Source organism: Schistocerca nitens, chromosome 9 (assembly GCF_023898315.1).
Source record: "Schistocerca nitens isolate TAMUIC-IGC-003100 chromosome 9, iqSchNite1.1, whole genome shotgun sequence".
Taxonomy (NCBI): Eukaryota; Metazoa; Arthropoda; class Insecta; order Orthoptera; family Acrididae; genus Schistocerca; species Schistocerca nitens.
Window position 1 is genome coordinate 290,718,849 of NC_064622.1, and position 15,758 is coordinate 290,734,606.

Below are 15,758 nucleotides of genomic sequence, written 5' to 3' on the forward strand. Positions count from 1 at the left end.
ATATATATATATATATATATATATATATATATATATATACAGGGTGATTCAAAAATGCAGCCGGCCGAAGTGGCCGTGCGGTTAAAGGCGCTGCAGTCTGGAACCGCAAGACCGCTACGGTCGCAGGTTCGAATCCTGCCTCGGGCATGGATGTTTGTGATGTCCTTAGGTTAGGTAGGTTTAACTAGTTCTAAGTTCTATGGGACTAATGACCTCAGCAGTTGAGTCCCATAGTGCTCAGAGCCATTTGAACCATTTTTTTTCAAAAATGCATGTAAATATTTTAAGGGTGTATTTGTGAGGTAAATATAAGACAAAAATGTTCTATAAATGTTTTTCCATAAACGTTTAATTCCAGAGTTATCGTTAAATACGAAAGTCATGTCCGTATCAAAACGACGGCAGTGCAAGCAGCAGGATGCCATATTCTGGTACGTAATTCACATACGTATCTCCCAACAGTTGATTCGAAACTGCATGAATAGTGTTTGTTTTTGTTTGCACGTGATGTTTACTCCTACTGTACGGAAGATGGCGCTGATGTTGTTGGTAACGGAAAAGTACGTCCTGTCGTTCATTCATCGTCGGAAGGCTAAAGGTTTCGTGCACATGATGTACTCAAACAGTGAGTATGCTGATATGCACCTTGTGTATGGTGCAGCAGATGGAAATGCACTTGCAGCAAGACGAAGGTACAGTGAGCTGTTTCCAGGAAGACGGTTACCAAGTCATCAGACGTTTGTATCTGTGGACAGACGTATGCGGGAGTATGGCATTCGTCCTGGGCCACATTCAGGTCGACCACTTGAGCATGCAGTGAACGTCGAGGAACATGTTTTGGACCTGGTAGACCAAGATCCATCTATCAGTACGAGACAAATTAGTGCAGCTGTACGACTTCCACAATCTACTGTATGGCGGCTGCTTCGGAGACAACAGTTGCATCCATTTCACCTGCAAAAAGTGCACGAATTGACACCTGAAGACTATCCTCGCCGTCAGCAATTCTGCCAGTGGTTACAAGAGCGTCATTTGAATGATCCAATGTTCATTCGGCGGATATTATTCACAGATGAGGCCATGTTTACTCGTGCGGGTGTAATCAATTCGCATAATATGCACCAGTGGGCTGTCGAGAATCCTGGCGCGAGAATTGTGCGTGGATATCAACATCAATTCTCCATAAACATTTGGTGTGGTATTGTGGGGAATTACTTACTCGGACCTCATGTTCTGCCTCCAAGGCTGAATGGGCACGCGTACTGCGAATTTTTGGAGGGAGAATTGCCTGGATTGTTACAGGATGTCCCTCTTGCAACACGAGCCACCATGTGGTTTATGCACGATGGTGCTCCCGCCCATTACAGCCGCAACGTAAGGGCGTACCTCAATTCTGCGTATCCACATCGATGGATAGGTCGCGGAGGACCAATTGCTTGGCCAGCCAGAGCACCTGACCTGAACCCTTTAGACTTTTATTTATGGGGCCGACTAAAGACATTGGTGTATTCTTCTGCAGTACCGAACAGAGAAGTGCTACAACAAAGAATTGAAGGTGGTTGTGAAATTATTCGTGGAGAGTTGAACAGACTGTGTAATGTGCAGAGATCATGGATGCGACGAGCACGGGTCTGTCTGCAAGTTCAGGGACAGCATTTTGAACATGCATTGCATTAAGATTTGTGCAAATACAGTACAGTACAGTACAGTCTGTAAAATGCTTCAATTTTCCTTAGTCATTGTGCATTGCTGTAGTTCAATCAACAGGACCTAAATTAATACAGTGTTCGCGAGGAATTGTTTCAGTTTGTTACGTCACGTTTATTTATCAGTTTGCGTTGTTAGTCCAAATGCACTGTAATTAAACTGTGAACTCTGGGAATTAAATACCTTACGTTGTATTGAATGTATTATCCTGTTTTGTTCATAACTCTGTAATAAGCCAAGTATGGAAAAAATTGTATAGAACATTTTTGTCTTATATTTACCTCACAAATACACCCTTGAAATATTTACATGCATTTTTGAATCACCCTGTATATATATATATATATATATATATATATATATATATATATATATATATATATATATATATATATATCCTCAGTAAAACATGGTTTGGATTTCACAAGAATCACTCAACTGAGCATTCCATGTACATGTTCAGACACAAAATTTTACAGGAGTTAAACAACAAAGTAGCAGTTGCTGTTGTTTTACTGGGATTTTCAAGGCCACTCAACTGTTCAGTCACAATATTCTCCTACACAAACTGATGTCTCATGGAACTGATGGTAAAGCCAAATAAAAATACTGTCACATATAACAAAAAGAATGCAAAAAGTTGTACTTAGTAACATAACTAACGTAATCTGAGAAGATTCTTCTGACTGGACAGAAATCGCTGATGGGGTTCCACAAGGCTCAATGTTAAGTTCACTGTTGTTCCTGATATATGTAAACGAGTTATCATCTAATACAGTTCTTCTTGCGGATGACACTAGTATTGTAATCAACCCAAGCATTTATACAACTGCAAAAGAAATGATAAATAATCTTCTTAAAACAATAATAGTTTTCTGCTATTAGCCTCAGTCTCAATTTAAAAAAGACACATCTTATTCAATTCTGCTCATCTAGATAATGATGAGAGTAACACGAGGTGACGAAATAATAACAAGGGTGAAAACTTGAAAAGTTTAGGTGTCTGTATTGATGAGAATTTAAACTGGAAAAAACACGTTTTGGAACATGGACAACTTAGTTCAGCCACAATTGCACTTCAAATCATTGCAAGTCTTGGTGAGAAATATATCAATAAGTTTTGTTAATGTATTTTGCGTTATTCAGTATTGTCATATTGTAATACTACGAGTACGTGGGCGAGTTATTCAGCTCTTCTCAATATCATCCATGGGTGGATGACCACCTATGGCTGGTGTTGAGGAGAGCCGAATTTGCCTGCTTGGCTGCATGCAAGTTGGCTGGAAGGGGACTTTACATGGCTGTCCCAGGCAAACTCAGATGTAGAGACAAGGAGTGCTTGACTTGAGTGGAATTGTAGGAATGTATCTCCGTTTGATGAATTGGAAAGGAAAATGTAAGCGTATTACACATAAAGAAAACTCTTTTCTTAAGAATTACAAAAGGCTGTTATATACTTTTTATTATAATTGCCTGGATATATTTTCTGCAATGTCTAGTTACTTACCATTTTGAATGGCCACAATATGTTAACCCAAAAAACTATGTAATATTACCACTCAGTTATCAGATATAAATTATACATTTCATCCCAACATTTACCTTCGCTGTGTATCAGAAGAATGAGCTGATTCTAATAGTTACTTGTTAGAAAGAAGATGAACATACAATTCTGTGTAATATAGACTGAAATGAGTTTTCACAATAATAATAGCTGTATTTGTATCAAAACTAGCACAACTTCCTCATCTTGCCAATACAACTGAAATCCCTTCCTACTGCACCGTTTTTACCTGGCAGATAAAAGACGGAATTAATAATTGTTTCTACATTTCCCAAGGAAACATAACGAATTTCACATTTTTTAAACACTGCAGTTTTTACCTGGAAGATAAAACACAAAATTAATCATTTTCTCTACATTTTCCAAGGAAACTTTACGAATTAGACTTTTTTTTTAAATGTTGCAGTCCATCTTTCTTCTAGAGGCACTTCCTTTGTAATCCAATATTTGATATGCTGTTCCACTACGTTCTTAACTTGTGTAATTCACACAGTCATCAAAAATAATTCGAATGATTTGAAGAACTCGTTTTCTGTAATAATTCCTTCTTCCACAAGGTTTTGCAACATTTCTTTAACTGCTGTTGCTATGGCATCAATGCAGAACATCTGCTGCTGATTGAACACAACTGCACAAAATATGAACACCACATCCAATACCGACTAGCGATTTATTTAATTCTGCTTGAAGTTTCTCCTATACTTTCTGTGTTCCATTACGCTTGGCGCCCACAAAATAGGTCTCTGCATTGTCTGCGGAAAATCCAATTACTTTGTCCATTAACTTCATTTCGTCAAAATTATATCATTAAACTGAATTTGTGTGTCAGCTGTTTCGTTTGGAATATCTACTTATACATTTAAATGGCTACTCTGTAAATCACACTTAAGTGCCTGGCAGAGGTTTCATCTAACCACCTTCACAGTAATTTTCTATTATTCCACTCTCAAACATCATGGGCAAAAAACGAACACAAATATCTTTCCGTGTGAGCTCTGATTTCACTAACTTTATTCAGATGATCGTTTCTCCCTATATGGGTGGGTGTCCACAAAATATTTTCGCACTCCGAGGAGAAAGTTGGTACCTGAAATTTCTTGAGAATATTCCGCCGCAACGGAAAACGCCTTTGTTTTAATGATGTCCATCCCAAATACTGCATTATGTCAGTGACACTCTCTCACCTATTTCTCGATAATACAAAACGTGCTGCCCTTCTTTCAACTTCCTCGATGTACTCTGTTAATCCTACCTGGTATGGATCCCAGACCGCGCAGCAGTACTCCAAAAGAGGACAGACAAGCGTAGTGAAGGCAATCTGCTTAGTGCTTAGTAGATATGTTGCATCCTTCAGTGTTCTGCCAATAAAGCGTAGTCTTTGATTCGCCTTCCCCACAGCACTGTCTGTGTGTTCTTTACAATTGTTGTTTGCAACAGTAATTCCTGGTTAGCCGAATTTACGGCCTTCAGATCTGATTAACTTATCGTGTAACCGAAGTTTAACGGATTCCATTTAGCACTCTTGTGGATGACCTCATACTTTTCAATATTTAGGATCTATTGCCAATCTCATCTAAATCATTTTGCAATTGGTTTTAATCTTCTGGTGACTTTACTAGACTATAAACAACAGCGTCATCTGCGAACAATCTAGGACGGCTGCTTAGATAATTTCCTAAATCGTTTATACAGACAAGAAACAACAGAGGACCTATAACACCACCTTACGGAACGCCAAAAATCACTTCTGCTTTACTCGATGACGTCCTGTCAGCTACTACGAACTGTGGCCTCTCTGATAAGAAAACACGAATCCAGTCGCGTAACTGAGATGTTATTCCTTAAGCACGCAATATGATAACAAGCCGCTCGTGAGATAAGGTGTTAAAAGCCTTCTGGAAATCTAGAAATACGATGAAATTGTAGCACATACAGTCAATAACATTGCGTAATTGATGTCGGTACATTAAATACGGATTTAATAGCCCTTTTCAAGTTTTAAAGACAATAACCCAACTTTAAGAAAATTTTAGACTTTTTTTTTCAAATGAGTCATGCAAGAATATCGTACGCGCGATAGTTTAATTAGCTTTCAGTTATTGCCCATGGACTGGAGCTATGTGACCTTTGCGCGGAAGGTATTTAGTCAAAGTTTCGTCAACAATGCTTTAATCGGCTAAACCAGTATCTACCATCGCAGAGTGAAAGGGCAGCCAACCTGAAACCAATCCAGGTAGGTGGACTGATAGATTAAAGAATTTCGAGAGACCAAACCGCCCCGCCGTGCCATGGCGGATCAGCTCCGTCGTTTGTTAATTTATTTGGTATAAATCTCTCAATTACTGTAGGTATTATTTATATGAATTCAAGCCACATCTGGTCTACACTCTGTTATTTTGGGAGGAGCGGAATTTGTCTCTCAGGAAGGCATCAAGCGAACTTTTATCTGCTTTTTTGAATAGCTCGTAATTAGCTCAGAATCATTTGTTGCTAAGACATAAAGTGTGTTTTCACAACAGTGTATTATTCGACTGGGCTCACGAACTAATTGCTCGAAATAATCTCCACAGAATGCGTCTATCACAATTTCGGGTGATGTTTTATGTGTAACTCCGGTTTTAAACACATATAATCGCCAATATATCGAGGGTAAAAACTACAATTGTATGAATCGAGTACATGTTTGAAATTTGACTCAAGTTTTCTTTGATCCTTTCAGCAATTGTATCATCTGTGTTGAGATGTCAGAAAAAGGATCCAGTACTATTTTATTCCGGCAGTCGAGAACGACCTCCATCCATACTAATTCACAGAAACTTTCTACATCAATTTCGCTACAAGATAACTACTTCTAACAGCAACAAACACGCCACCGCCTACTGTATGTAGCCTATCCTTTCTGAACACTGTTAGGTATCCCACAAAACTTTCGGGAACTTATCTCCAGCTTCAGCTAGCTTGCACTAACTATAACTATCTGAGCATCAGCGCTTTCTGTGAGCGCATGGAACTCTGGCACTTTGCCAACACAGCTAGATCTGCGTTCTTCCCCTGTTCGACCTGCACCCTTTGAGACTGAGGTCCGTTTTGTGTTTCCCCGAGACACTCTCGTTTAGTTCTGGCACAAAAAAACAGGCCTTACGAGAAGTACGAGGGCCGTTCAGAAAGTAACCTCCGGTTGATTTAAAAAATACACCAAGTTAAATAAAAATATTTTAATATACACATCTTACAACTACATCTTTGCACTATTTTTCTACATAGTCTCCATAGCGATTGAGGCACTTATCGTATCTCTTCACAAGCTTTGAAATTCCTTCTGCATAAAAATCACCTGCTTGTGCCTGGAGCCAGCCTGTGACCGCATCTTTGAGCTCTTCGTCGTCATCAAACTGCTGTGACCCGAGCCATTTCTTCAAATGCATGAAGAGGTGATAATCACTTGGCGCCAGGTCTGGGCTGTAGGGTGGATGGTTGATAACGTCCCACTTGAAGGACTCAAGAAGGGCCGTTGTTCTGCGAGCAGAGTGAGGACGGGCGTTATCGTGCAAAAAAACGATACCGGAAGTCAGCATACCACGGCGTTTGTTCTGTATAGCTCGTCGTAACTTTTTTATTGTTTCACAGTACACGTCTTGATTAATGGTCGTACCACGTTCCATGAATTCAACCAACAACACCCCTTTGGCATCCCAAAACACCGTTGCCATCAGTTTTCTGGCAGAAAAATCTTGCAAGGCTTTTCTTGGTTTGGTAGGCGAATTTGAATGTGCCCACATCTTTGATTGTTCTTTTGTCTCAGGGTTCACGTACTTAATCCAGGTTTCGTCACCGGTCACGATTCTGTTTAACAATGGTTCTCCTTCGTCCTCATAACGTGACAGAAAGTCTAATGCAGAGGCCATTCTTTGAGTTTTGTGGTGGTCGGTAAGAATTTTGGGCACCCATCGTGCACAGAACTTACGGTAACCCAATCTTGCTGTCATTATCTCGTACAAGAGAGTCTTAGAAATCTGTGGAAAACCAGTAGACAACTCCGACATTGAGAAACGTCGATTTTCACGAACTTTTGCATCAACTGTCTGAACGAGTTCGTCAGTCACCAATGATGGTCTACCACTCCTCTCTTCATCATGAACGTTTTCTCGTCCACTTTTAAATAAACGTACCCATTCACGCACAACTCCTTCACTCATAACTCTTGGTCCGTACACGGCACAAAGCTCACGATGAATAGCTGCTGCAGAATATCCTTTGGCTGTAAAAAACCTTATGACAGCACGCACTTCACATTTGGCGGGGTTTTCTATTGCAGCACACATTTCAAACTGCCACAAAAACTAAACTAGCGCAGGTACGACGTTCACTCGACCACGGCTTGATGCCGACTGACCTGTTGAGTGCGTGAACGCACAGATGGCGTCGCTACTCCCCCCACAACCCGCACTGTGACCAATCGGAGGTTACTTTCTGAACCGCCCTCGTATAAGAAACGAAGAAGTAGTACAGTCATTTGGTCGAAAGCTATGGTTGTGATACACAGCATGATATGCAAACATACATCTTTCAGCAGCCAGTCTTAATTTGGGCATTACTGGAATGTTTCTCTTAAAATACTATTTCTATTTGCTGCTTGTAGGTTGTAGATACCAATGAAGCTTCCTATGCTGTTTCTTTTGGAAGTGATCCTTTATGATTCTTATCCCGCAGTGACATATTGAAAACACTAATCTGCACAGTGGACACTCAGCTTTATCGTTTATTTCACTTTCTTTAACAAATGGAAGTTATTTCTATAAAGTTTCGTTAAATGAGCACTTCGCTTACTGAGATGACTTTGTTCACACAGTACTTAGCTGCAATTGCTTTTACACTGATTCGAAAAACTAAACACTCAAGTGTTTACCAAACAGCTCAGTGCCGTGTATATTTGTGTACATAGTTAAATAACGTGCATTATAGGAAGAGATTTGATATGGATATCACAAGGCAGTGCACCCATCAGCACTGCATCTAGCTACACTTGGTCCACAGCCTAATGTTCTTGTAACACCTCCACATGATAATAAGCCTGCAGTGGCTTGAGAACATGTTTATGGTTCAATAAATCGTATCGAAAAACTAAAAAAAGCAACTGGTTGCATTTTTGTTACCAGATAAATCGCCAATATAAATCACAGTCGTAGTTCGTCATCCACAACGGATATACTGAATTTACCTTTAATTACTTCTGAGGAGAACATTTTATTCGTAATGACACGTCTGGCGACATCTGACGTTTGTTTTTAGCGCCGCAAGCGTGCGTTCCAACAGCGGACGGACATGTAGTTTCACCTTTACGCATGTGCATGCGTGCCACAGATGGAACGGTATTTGCAGAGGGCGCCGGCTTCGATAGAGGACGCTTCTGTGACGGCCACCAACGCTCATGCATCTCCGCGCCAATTTTTGCCATAAAGCCGATACCGGGAAATAGCAGTATCCAGTGGCGGACACCTGCAGATGGCTGAACGGTTTCCAGCCGAAATATTGTGGCAAGAAGTCCAACATGATCCGGCTGCAATCCCGAAACCTCACAGAATTTTTTTTTCTTTTTTTTGTTTTAGCCAAACTATTGAGTCGACTCATATCTGCTATTCTCTGTAGAACATTTTTTCTGTGTAATAGTTTCATTTACATTTTATATGAGTATTACATTATGATAGGCGAAATGTAGAACATTTACTATAATTTGTTTCATTGCTTCTTGGAACTATTGGTTCGATTTTGTCACTTTTCTGCTCTGCAGTCCAAATTTTGTTATTTTTTAAAATGCAGTTATTATTATTATTAACACAAGATATGACATTACTGAATAGTAATACGACAGGGGACCCTATATAACGCAGAAAGCCTAGTTGTGAGTAGAAAACATCTGATTGAGAATTTAGAAAGAAGAAATACAAATCTTGAGGAAAACGCTAGCCCTGATAAAAGAAAACGGTGAATTCAGCGGAAGACACAGCCGTGAACTCTACAAACTTATAAAAAAGATCGCAGATACCGATCACCGATGGAAGATCGTTTTCTATGGTCACATTGTCCATATGGGTCAAACACAGTTTGGCAATTGGATCTTCCGTTACTTTCTCAACAAGAAAACCAAGGAAAAGTGAGAGTAACCTTAGACGATATTCATAAACACATTGTGATCCAGAATAAATTCAAAGAGCATCTTGGTTTCCAAGAAAATCCAGTACTAAAAATCCGCAAAAGATGGATTAAAGTGAGGAAAGGACAGCAGAAGTAACGTTGAAAATATATTGGGTTGAACTCAAAGCCCAAGTGCACGGAAGAGAAAAAGTGTTGTTGTGAAAGGGTACAGTACTGCCCAATATAGAAAACATGTACAACAACACACTTCATTGTTCTTGTTCAAATTCAAATGGCTCTGAGCACTATGGGACTCAACTGCTGAGGTCATTAGTCCCCTAGAACTTAGAACTAGTTAAACCTAACTAACCTAAGGACATCACAAACATCCATGCCCGAGGCAGGATTCGAACCTGCGACCGTAGCGGTCTTGCGGTTCCAGACTGCAGCGCCTTTAACCGCACGGCCACTTCGGCCGGCCATTGTTCTTGTCAGAACAGCATTTTTTGTATAATAACACCATTTTATTTAATACACCGAAGCCCGATACCAATGTAGGGAAGAAGGACAATTTATATATTTAATTATTCAGATGTGCACTTCCTTAAAATACATCCCTATATCCGGTTTGGTGATGTTCGTGAACTGAATGAATGGCTGGTCGTCTGCTGACCACAGATAGTGAAGGTAGATTCTATAATCATCTTTGAGACAGTCTTCTAGTCACTTTTGGCCGAACCAAAGAGAGGAAGTATACCAGAGCACTAGAGGGCCTGGAATGTGGCTGACCAATACGGTGGCAAGGTCCTCTCCCACTTCTGCGGAAGCACGGGATGACTTGATGAACGGCCATGTTTCGGCGCTCTGTCACTGGTTCCTGAGGTGTGAAGATGTGTTTTATGTGTGCTCCATAAAAACAAGTTTAAAAGAAATTGGTATGCATATGGAATATTTAAGGGTAGATAAAAATAATGATTTCTCTTTTCAGAAACGTTTGGTGGGAGGCTCATGTGAATTGTTCAGAAAAAGACAGGTAACATTCATGGGGAACACAGCAGTCTTCAGAAGTGACCAACGGTCACAATGAAACCACGTGTTGTAATTATAAGATGAAATACTTGCATGTGATGATATTAAGATGAAATACTTGCCTGTGCAAATCTAAGTTGAAAATATTTAAGAACTGCGTGTGCAGAACTTGAATTAGAGACTAGCACTTCCATGTGGTGAGTACAGTGTGAGTCTCAACCTGACTATGAGACAATAAAAAAAATAGAAGTGCTTGTCCAAGCTTCAGTTGAGGATCTGTGTGTGAGATAATTAAGATACCAAAAATTTCCATTATGAGATACATTCGTGTGACGCTAGCTTGATATTGTGATACTCAGAGAGAATTAAGGTTAGGCAGCCATCTACCAGGCAACACCATGTGTGTTGCATTGCACAGGGATATGTGCATAAATCCTCCAGAGTTTGTGTTAGGGAAATTTATTATGTGGGTCAGTGACGTGTGAATCTGGGATGACTATTGATTGATGTGGGAAAGCACCAAACATTTTGTTTTTTAGATGTGTTTTATACCGTCAATGTGATTTATTTTGTATATTTAATCTGTGTGATTTGCGTGAGACAGTAGCGGATTAGTTTCAAATACGGTGGGTCAAGCATGATTTTCCTTAGTACAGAACAATAGTAAATTCATTGTGTTGCTAATGAATGAGCTTATGAGAGTATGGGAGAGGATGAAGTAGCGAAAGATTCCTTACCAATCCAGAAAGTGCAGAGTAGCAATATACAGAAACATTACAAGACCACAGAATAGTAAAACGCTTATGTAATGTCATGCCCATTGGGTGGAGAATCCCTTGTTTAACTTTTGTGTTTAAGCGTAATGCTAGAAATTATGCAACAGTAGCATGAAAGAATTTATTATAATAAAAGAGGAGATACATGAAACAAATGGTGGTCTTGATTATTGAGTTGTGGGTAGCCATTTTGTTGAGGCATTATATCATAAGCTCCATTTTTTGCTAGTATGCCCAAGCTTTGATTAAAATATATGCCACAGAAAGGAAATGTGGAGTGGGTCCATCAGATATGTGCACAAGATATTAGTCAGATGCGTAATACATTTCGTTGCGTTAAGAAGTAAAGTCGAGAATAAATTATAGCTTAACTGTTAGGTACTAGGACTCTAATTACGAGCATAGTTGCAGTGGGTATGATAAATCATGAAAATATTTCTGATGTACGAATAACAAAAGCACTCGCTTGGCAGGCCACTCATCTAGAAGGCCTGACTACTAGATGCCACAGATGAGGGTAACCTCCCAGTTGAAATATCACGGTCTGTAGATGGCGAATACGGAAAGAAGCAAAATTACTGTTGTTACTGTATACGAGGCCTGGAGTAGGCATTAGGAGTGATTTAAAATGGAATGATCATATACAGTTGATTGTCGGTATAGCATATGCCAGACTGATATTCATTGGAAGAATCCTAAGAAAATGCAATCCGAAAACAAAGGAAGTAGGTTACAGTACACTTGTTCGCCCACTGCTTGAATATTGCTCACCAGTGTGGGATCCGTACCAGATAGGGTTGATAGAAGAGATAGAGAAGATCCAACGGAGAGCAGCCGCTTCGTTACAGGATCATTTACTAATCGCGAAAGCGTTAAAGAGATGATAGATACACTCCAGTGGAAGACTCTGCAGGAGAGACGCTCAGTAGCTCGGTACGGGCTTCTGTTGAAGTTTCGAGAACATATCTTCACCGAGAAGTCAAGCAGTATATTGCTCCCTCCTATGTACACTCCTGGAAATGGAATAAAGAACGCCGGCCGAAGTGGCCGTGCGGTTAAAGGCGCTGCAGTCTGGAACCGCAGGACCGCTACGGTCGCAGGTTCGAATCCTGCCTCGGGCATGGATGTTTGTGATGTCCTTAGGTTAGTTAGGTTTAACTAGTTCTAAGTTCTAGGGGACTAATGACCTCAGAAGTTGAGTCCCATAGTGCTCAGAGCCATTTGAACCATTTTTGGAAAAAAGAACACATTGACACCGGTGTGTCAGACCCACCATACTTGCTCCGGACACTGCGAGAGGGCTGTACAAGCAATGATCACATGCACGGCACAGCGGACACACCAGGAACCGCGGTGTTGGCCGTCGAATGGCGCTAGCTGCGCAGCATTTGTGCACCGCCGCCGTCAGTGTCAGCCAGTTTGCCGTGGCATACGGAGCTCCATCGCAGTCTTTAACACTGGTAGCATGCCGCGACAGCGTGGACGTGAACCGTATGTGCAGTTGACGGACTTTGAGCGAGGGCGTATAGTGGGCATGCGGGAGGCCGGGTGGACGTACCGCCGAATTGCTCAACACGTGGGGCGTGAGGTCTCCACAGTACATCGATGTTGTCGCCAGTGGTCGGCGGAAGGTGCACGTGCCCGTCGACCTGGGACCGGACCGCAGCGACGCACGGATGCACGCCAAGACCGTAGGATCCTACGCAGTGCCGTAGGGGACCGCACCGCCACTTCCCAGCAAATTAGGGACACTGTTGCTCCTGGGGTATCGGCGAGGACCATTCGCAACCGTCTCCATGAAGCTGGGCTACGGTCCCGCACACCGTTAGGCCGTCTTCCGCTCACGCCCCAACATCGTGCAGCCCGCCTCCAGTGGTGTCGCGACAGGCGTGAATGGAGGGACGAATGGAGACGTGTCGTCTTCAGCGATGAGAGTCGCTTCTGCCTTGGTGCCAATGATGGTCGTATGCGTGTTTGGCGCCGTGCAGGTGAGCGCCACAATCAGGACTGCATACGACCGAGGCACACAGGGCCAACACCCGGCATCATGGTGTGGGGAGCGATCTCCTACACTGGCTGTACACCACTGGTGATCGTCGAGGGGACACTGAATAGTGCACGGTATATCCAAACCGTCATCGAACCCATCGTTCTACCATTCCTAGACCGGCAAGGGAACTTGCTGTTCCAACAGGACAATGCACGTCCGCATGTATCCCGTGCCACCCAACGTGCTCTAGAAGGTGTAAGTCAACTACCCTGGCCAGCAAGATCTCCGGATCTGTCCCCCATTGAGCATGTTTGGGACTGGATGAAGCGTCGTCTCACGCGGTCTGCACGTCCAGCGCGAACGCTGGTCCAACTGAGGCGCCAGGTGGAAATGGCATTGCAAGCCGTTCCACAGGACTACATCCAACATCTCTACGATCGTCTCCATGGGAGAATAGCAGCCTGCATTGCTGCGAAAGGTGGATATACACTGTACTAGTGCCGACATTGTGCATGCTCTGTTGCCTGTGTCTATGTGCCTGTGGTTCTGTCAGTGAGATCATGTGATGTATCTGACCCCAGGAATGTGTCAATAAAGTTTCCCCTTACTGGGACAATGAATTCACGGTGTTCTTATTTCAATTTCCAGGAGTGTATATCTCGCGAAGAGACCATGAGGATAAAATCAGAGAGATTAGAGCCCACACAGAGGCATACCGACAATCTTTCTTTCCACGAACAATATGAGCCTGGAGTAGAAGGGAGAACCGGTAGAGGTACTCAACGTACCCTCCGTCACACAGCGTCAGGTGGCTTGCAGAGTACAGATGTAGATGTAGATCATCATATTTATTTAAAGAGTTTTATGCTGGGAATCTTCATTTAAACGTGTAGTATGGTGGATGGAAAGCAGAACTCACCAGCTGAAGTATCCGCATCATGTTCTGGCCATTCACAATGACTGAGCCCTTGCCGGTTGTCTCCAGAATAATATCGCTGTGCAGTCCCGACACCAGCTTCATGTGTCCATTCACTATCTGTATACGAGGCCTGAAATGAAAAATGATTGAATACGTTATCTTACTGCCGTCAGTGTTCAGTTATAATTATGCAATATGGCATAAAGAATCACTATAATAGAACCACACTATCGATGATAAATTGCTGGAAGCAGTGTCTACCTTAAAATGTCTAGCAGCAACTATCCAGAGTGCCTTTAAGCGTAATGACCACATAAGACAAATACACACATCAAAAAAAGTTTTTCATCACCTCGGTTCAGAGAGTTCCGGAACCTGTATGGAAAATTGGAATTGAGATCAACATAAACATCATTTCCGCCCTTTTTATTACTCATGAAAACCACACATTGCACGTTGTACCACCACACAGCGAGATCTTCAGAAGTGGTGGTCCAGATTGCTGTACACACCGATACCTCTAATACCCAGTAGCTCATCCTGTTGCATTGATGCATACCTGTATTCGCCGTGGCATACTATCCACAATTTCATCAAGGCAATGTTGGTCCAGATTGTGCCACTCCTCAACGGCAAGTCGGTGTACATCCCTCAGAGTGGTTGGTGGGTCACGTCGTCCATAAACAGCCCTTGTCAATCTATCCCAGGCATTTTCGATAGGGTTCATGTCTGGAAAACATGCTGGCCGCTCTAGTTGAGCGATGTCGTTATCCTGAAGGAAGTCATTCACAAGGTGTGCACTATGGGTGTGCGAATAGTCGTCCATGAAAACGATGCCTCACCAATATGCTACCAATATGGTTGCACTATCGGTCGGAGGATGGCATTCACGTATCGTATAGCCATTACGGCGCCTTCCATGACCACCAGCGGCGTAGGTCGGACCCACATAATGAGACCCCAAAACAGCAGCGAACCTTTACCTTGCTACACTCGCTAGACAGTGTGTCTAGGGCGTCCAGTCTGACTGGGTTGCCTCCAAACACGTCTCCGACGATAGTTTGGTTGAAGGTATATGCGACACTCATCAGTGAAGAGAACGTGATGGCAATTTTGAGTGGTCCATTCGGCGTGTCGTTGGGCCCATCTGTACCGCGCTGCACGGTGTCGTGGTTGCAAAGATGGACCTCGCCATGAACGTCGGGAGTGAAGTTGCACATCATGCAGCCCACTGCACACAGCCTGAGTCGTAACGCGACATCTTGTGACTGCACGAAAAGCATTATTCAACATGGTGGCGTTGCTGTCAGGATTCGTCCGAGGCATAATCCGTAGGTAGCGGTCATCCTCTGCAGTAGTAGCCCTTGGGCGGCCAGAGCGAGGCATGTCATCAACAGTTTCTGTCTCTCTGCCATTTCCGAGCAACATTGCTTTGGTTCACTCCAAGACACCTGGATACCTCCCTTGTTGAGAGCCCTTCCTGGCACAAAGTAACAACGCAGATGCGATCGAACCGCAGTATTAACCGTCTAGGCATGGTTGAACTACAGACAACACGAGCCATGTACCTCCTTCTTGGTGGAATGTCTGGAACTGATCGGCTGTCGGACCCCCTCTGTGTAATAGGCGCTGCTCATGCAT

General features: G+C 42.5%; 1 protein-coding gene across 1 annotated transcript in view; it reads right to left on the reverse strand.

Annotated features, from left to right (window-relative positions):
* Positions 1 to 15,758, reverse strand: part of LOC126204186 (cubilin-like) — a 1,516,445-nt gene that overhangs the window by 1,437,277 nt on the left and 63,410 nt on the right. The window contains exon 3 of the mRNA XM_049938590.1: positions 14,118 to 14,247. Within this exon, the coding sequence (XP_049794547.1) occupies positions 14,118 to 14,247 (130 nt within the window). The remainder of the gene's footprint in view (positions 1 to 14,117; positions 14,248 to 15,758) is intronic.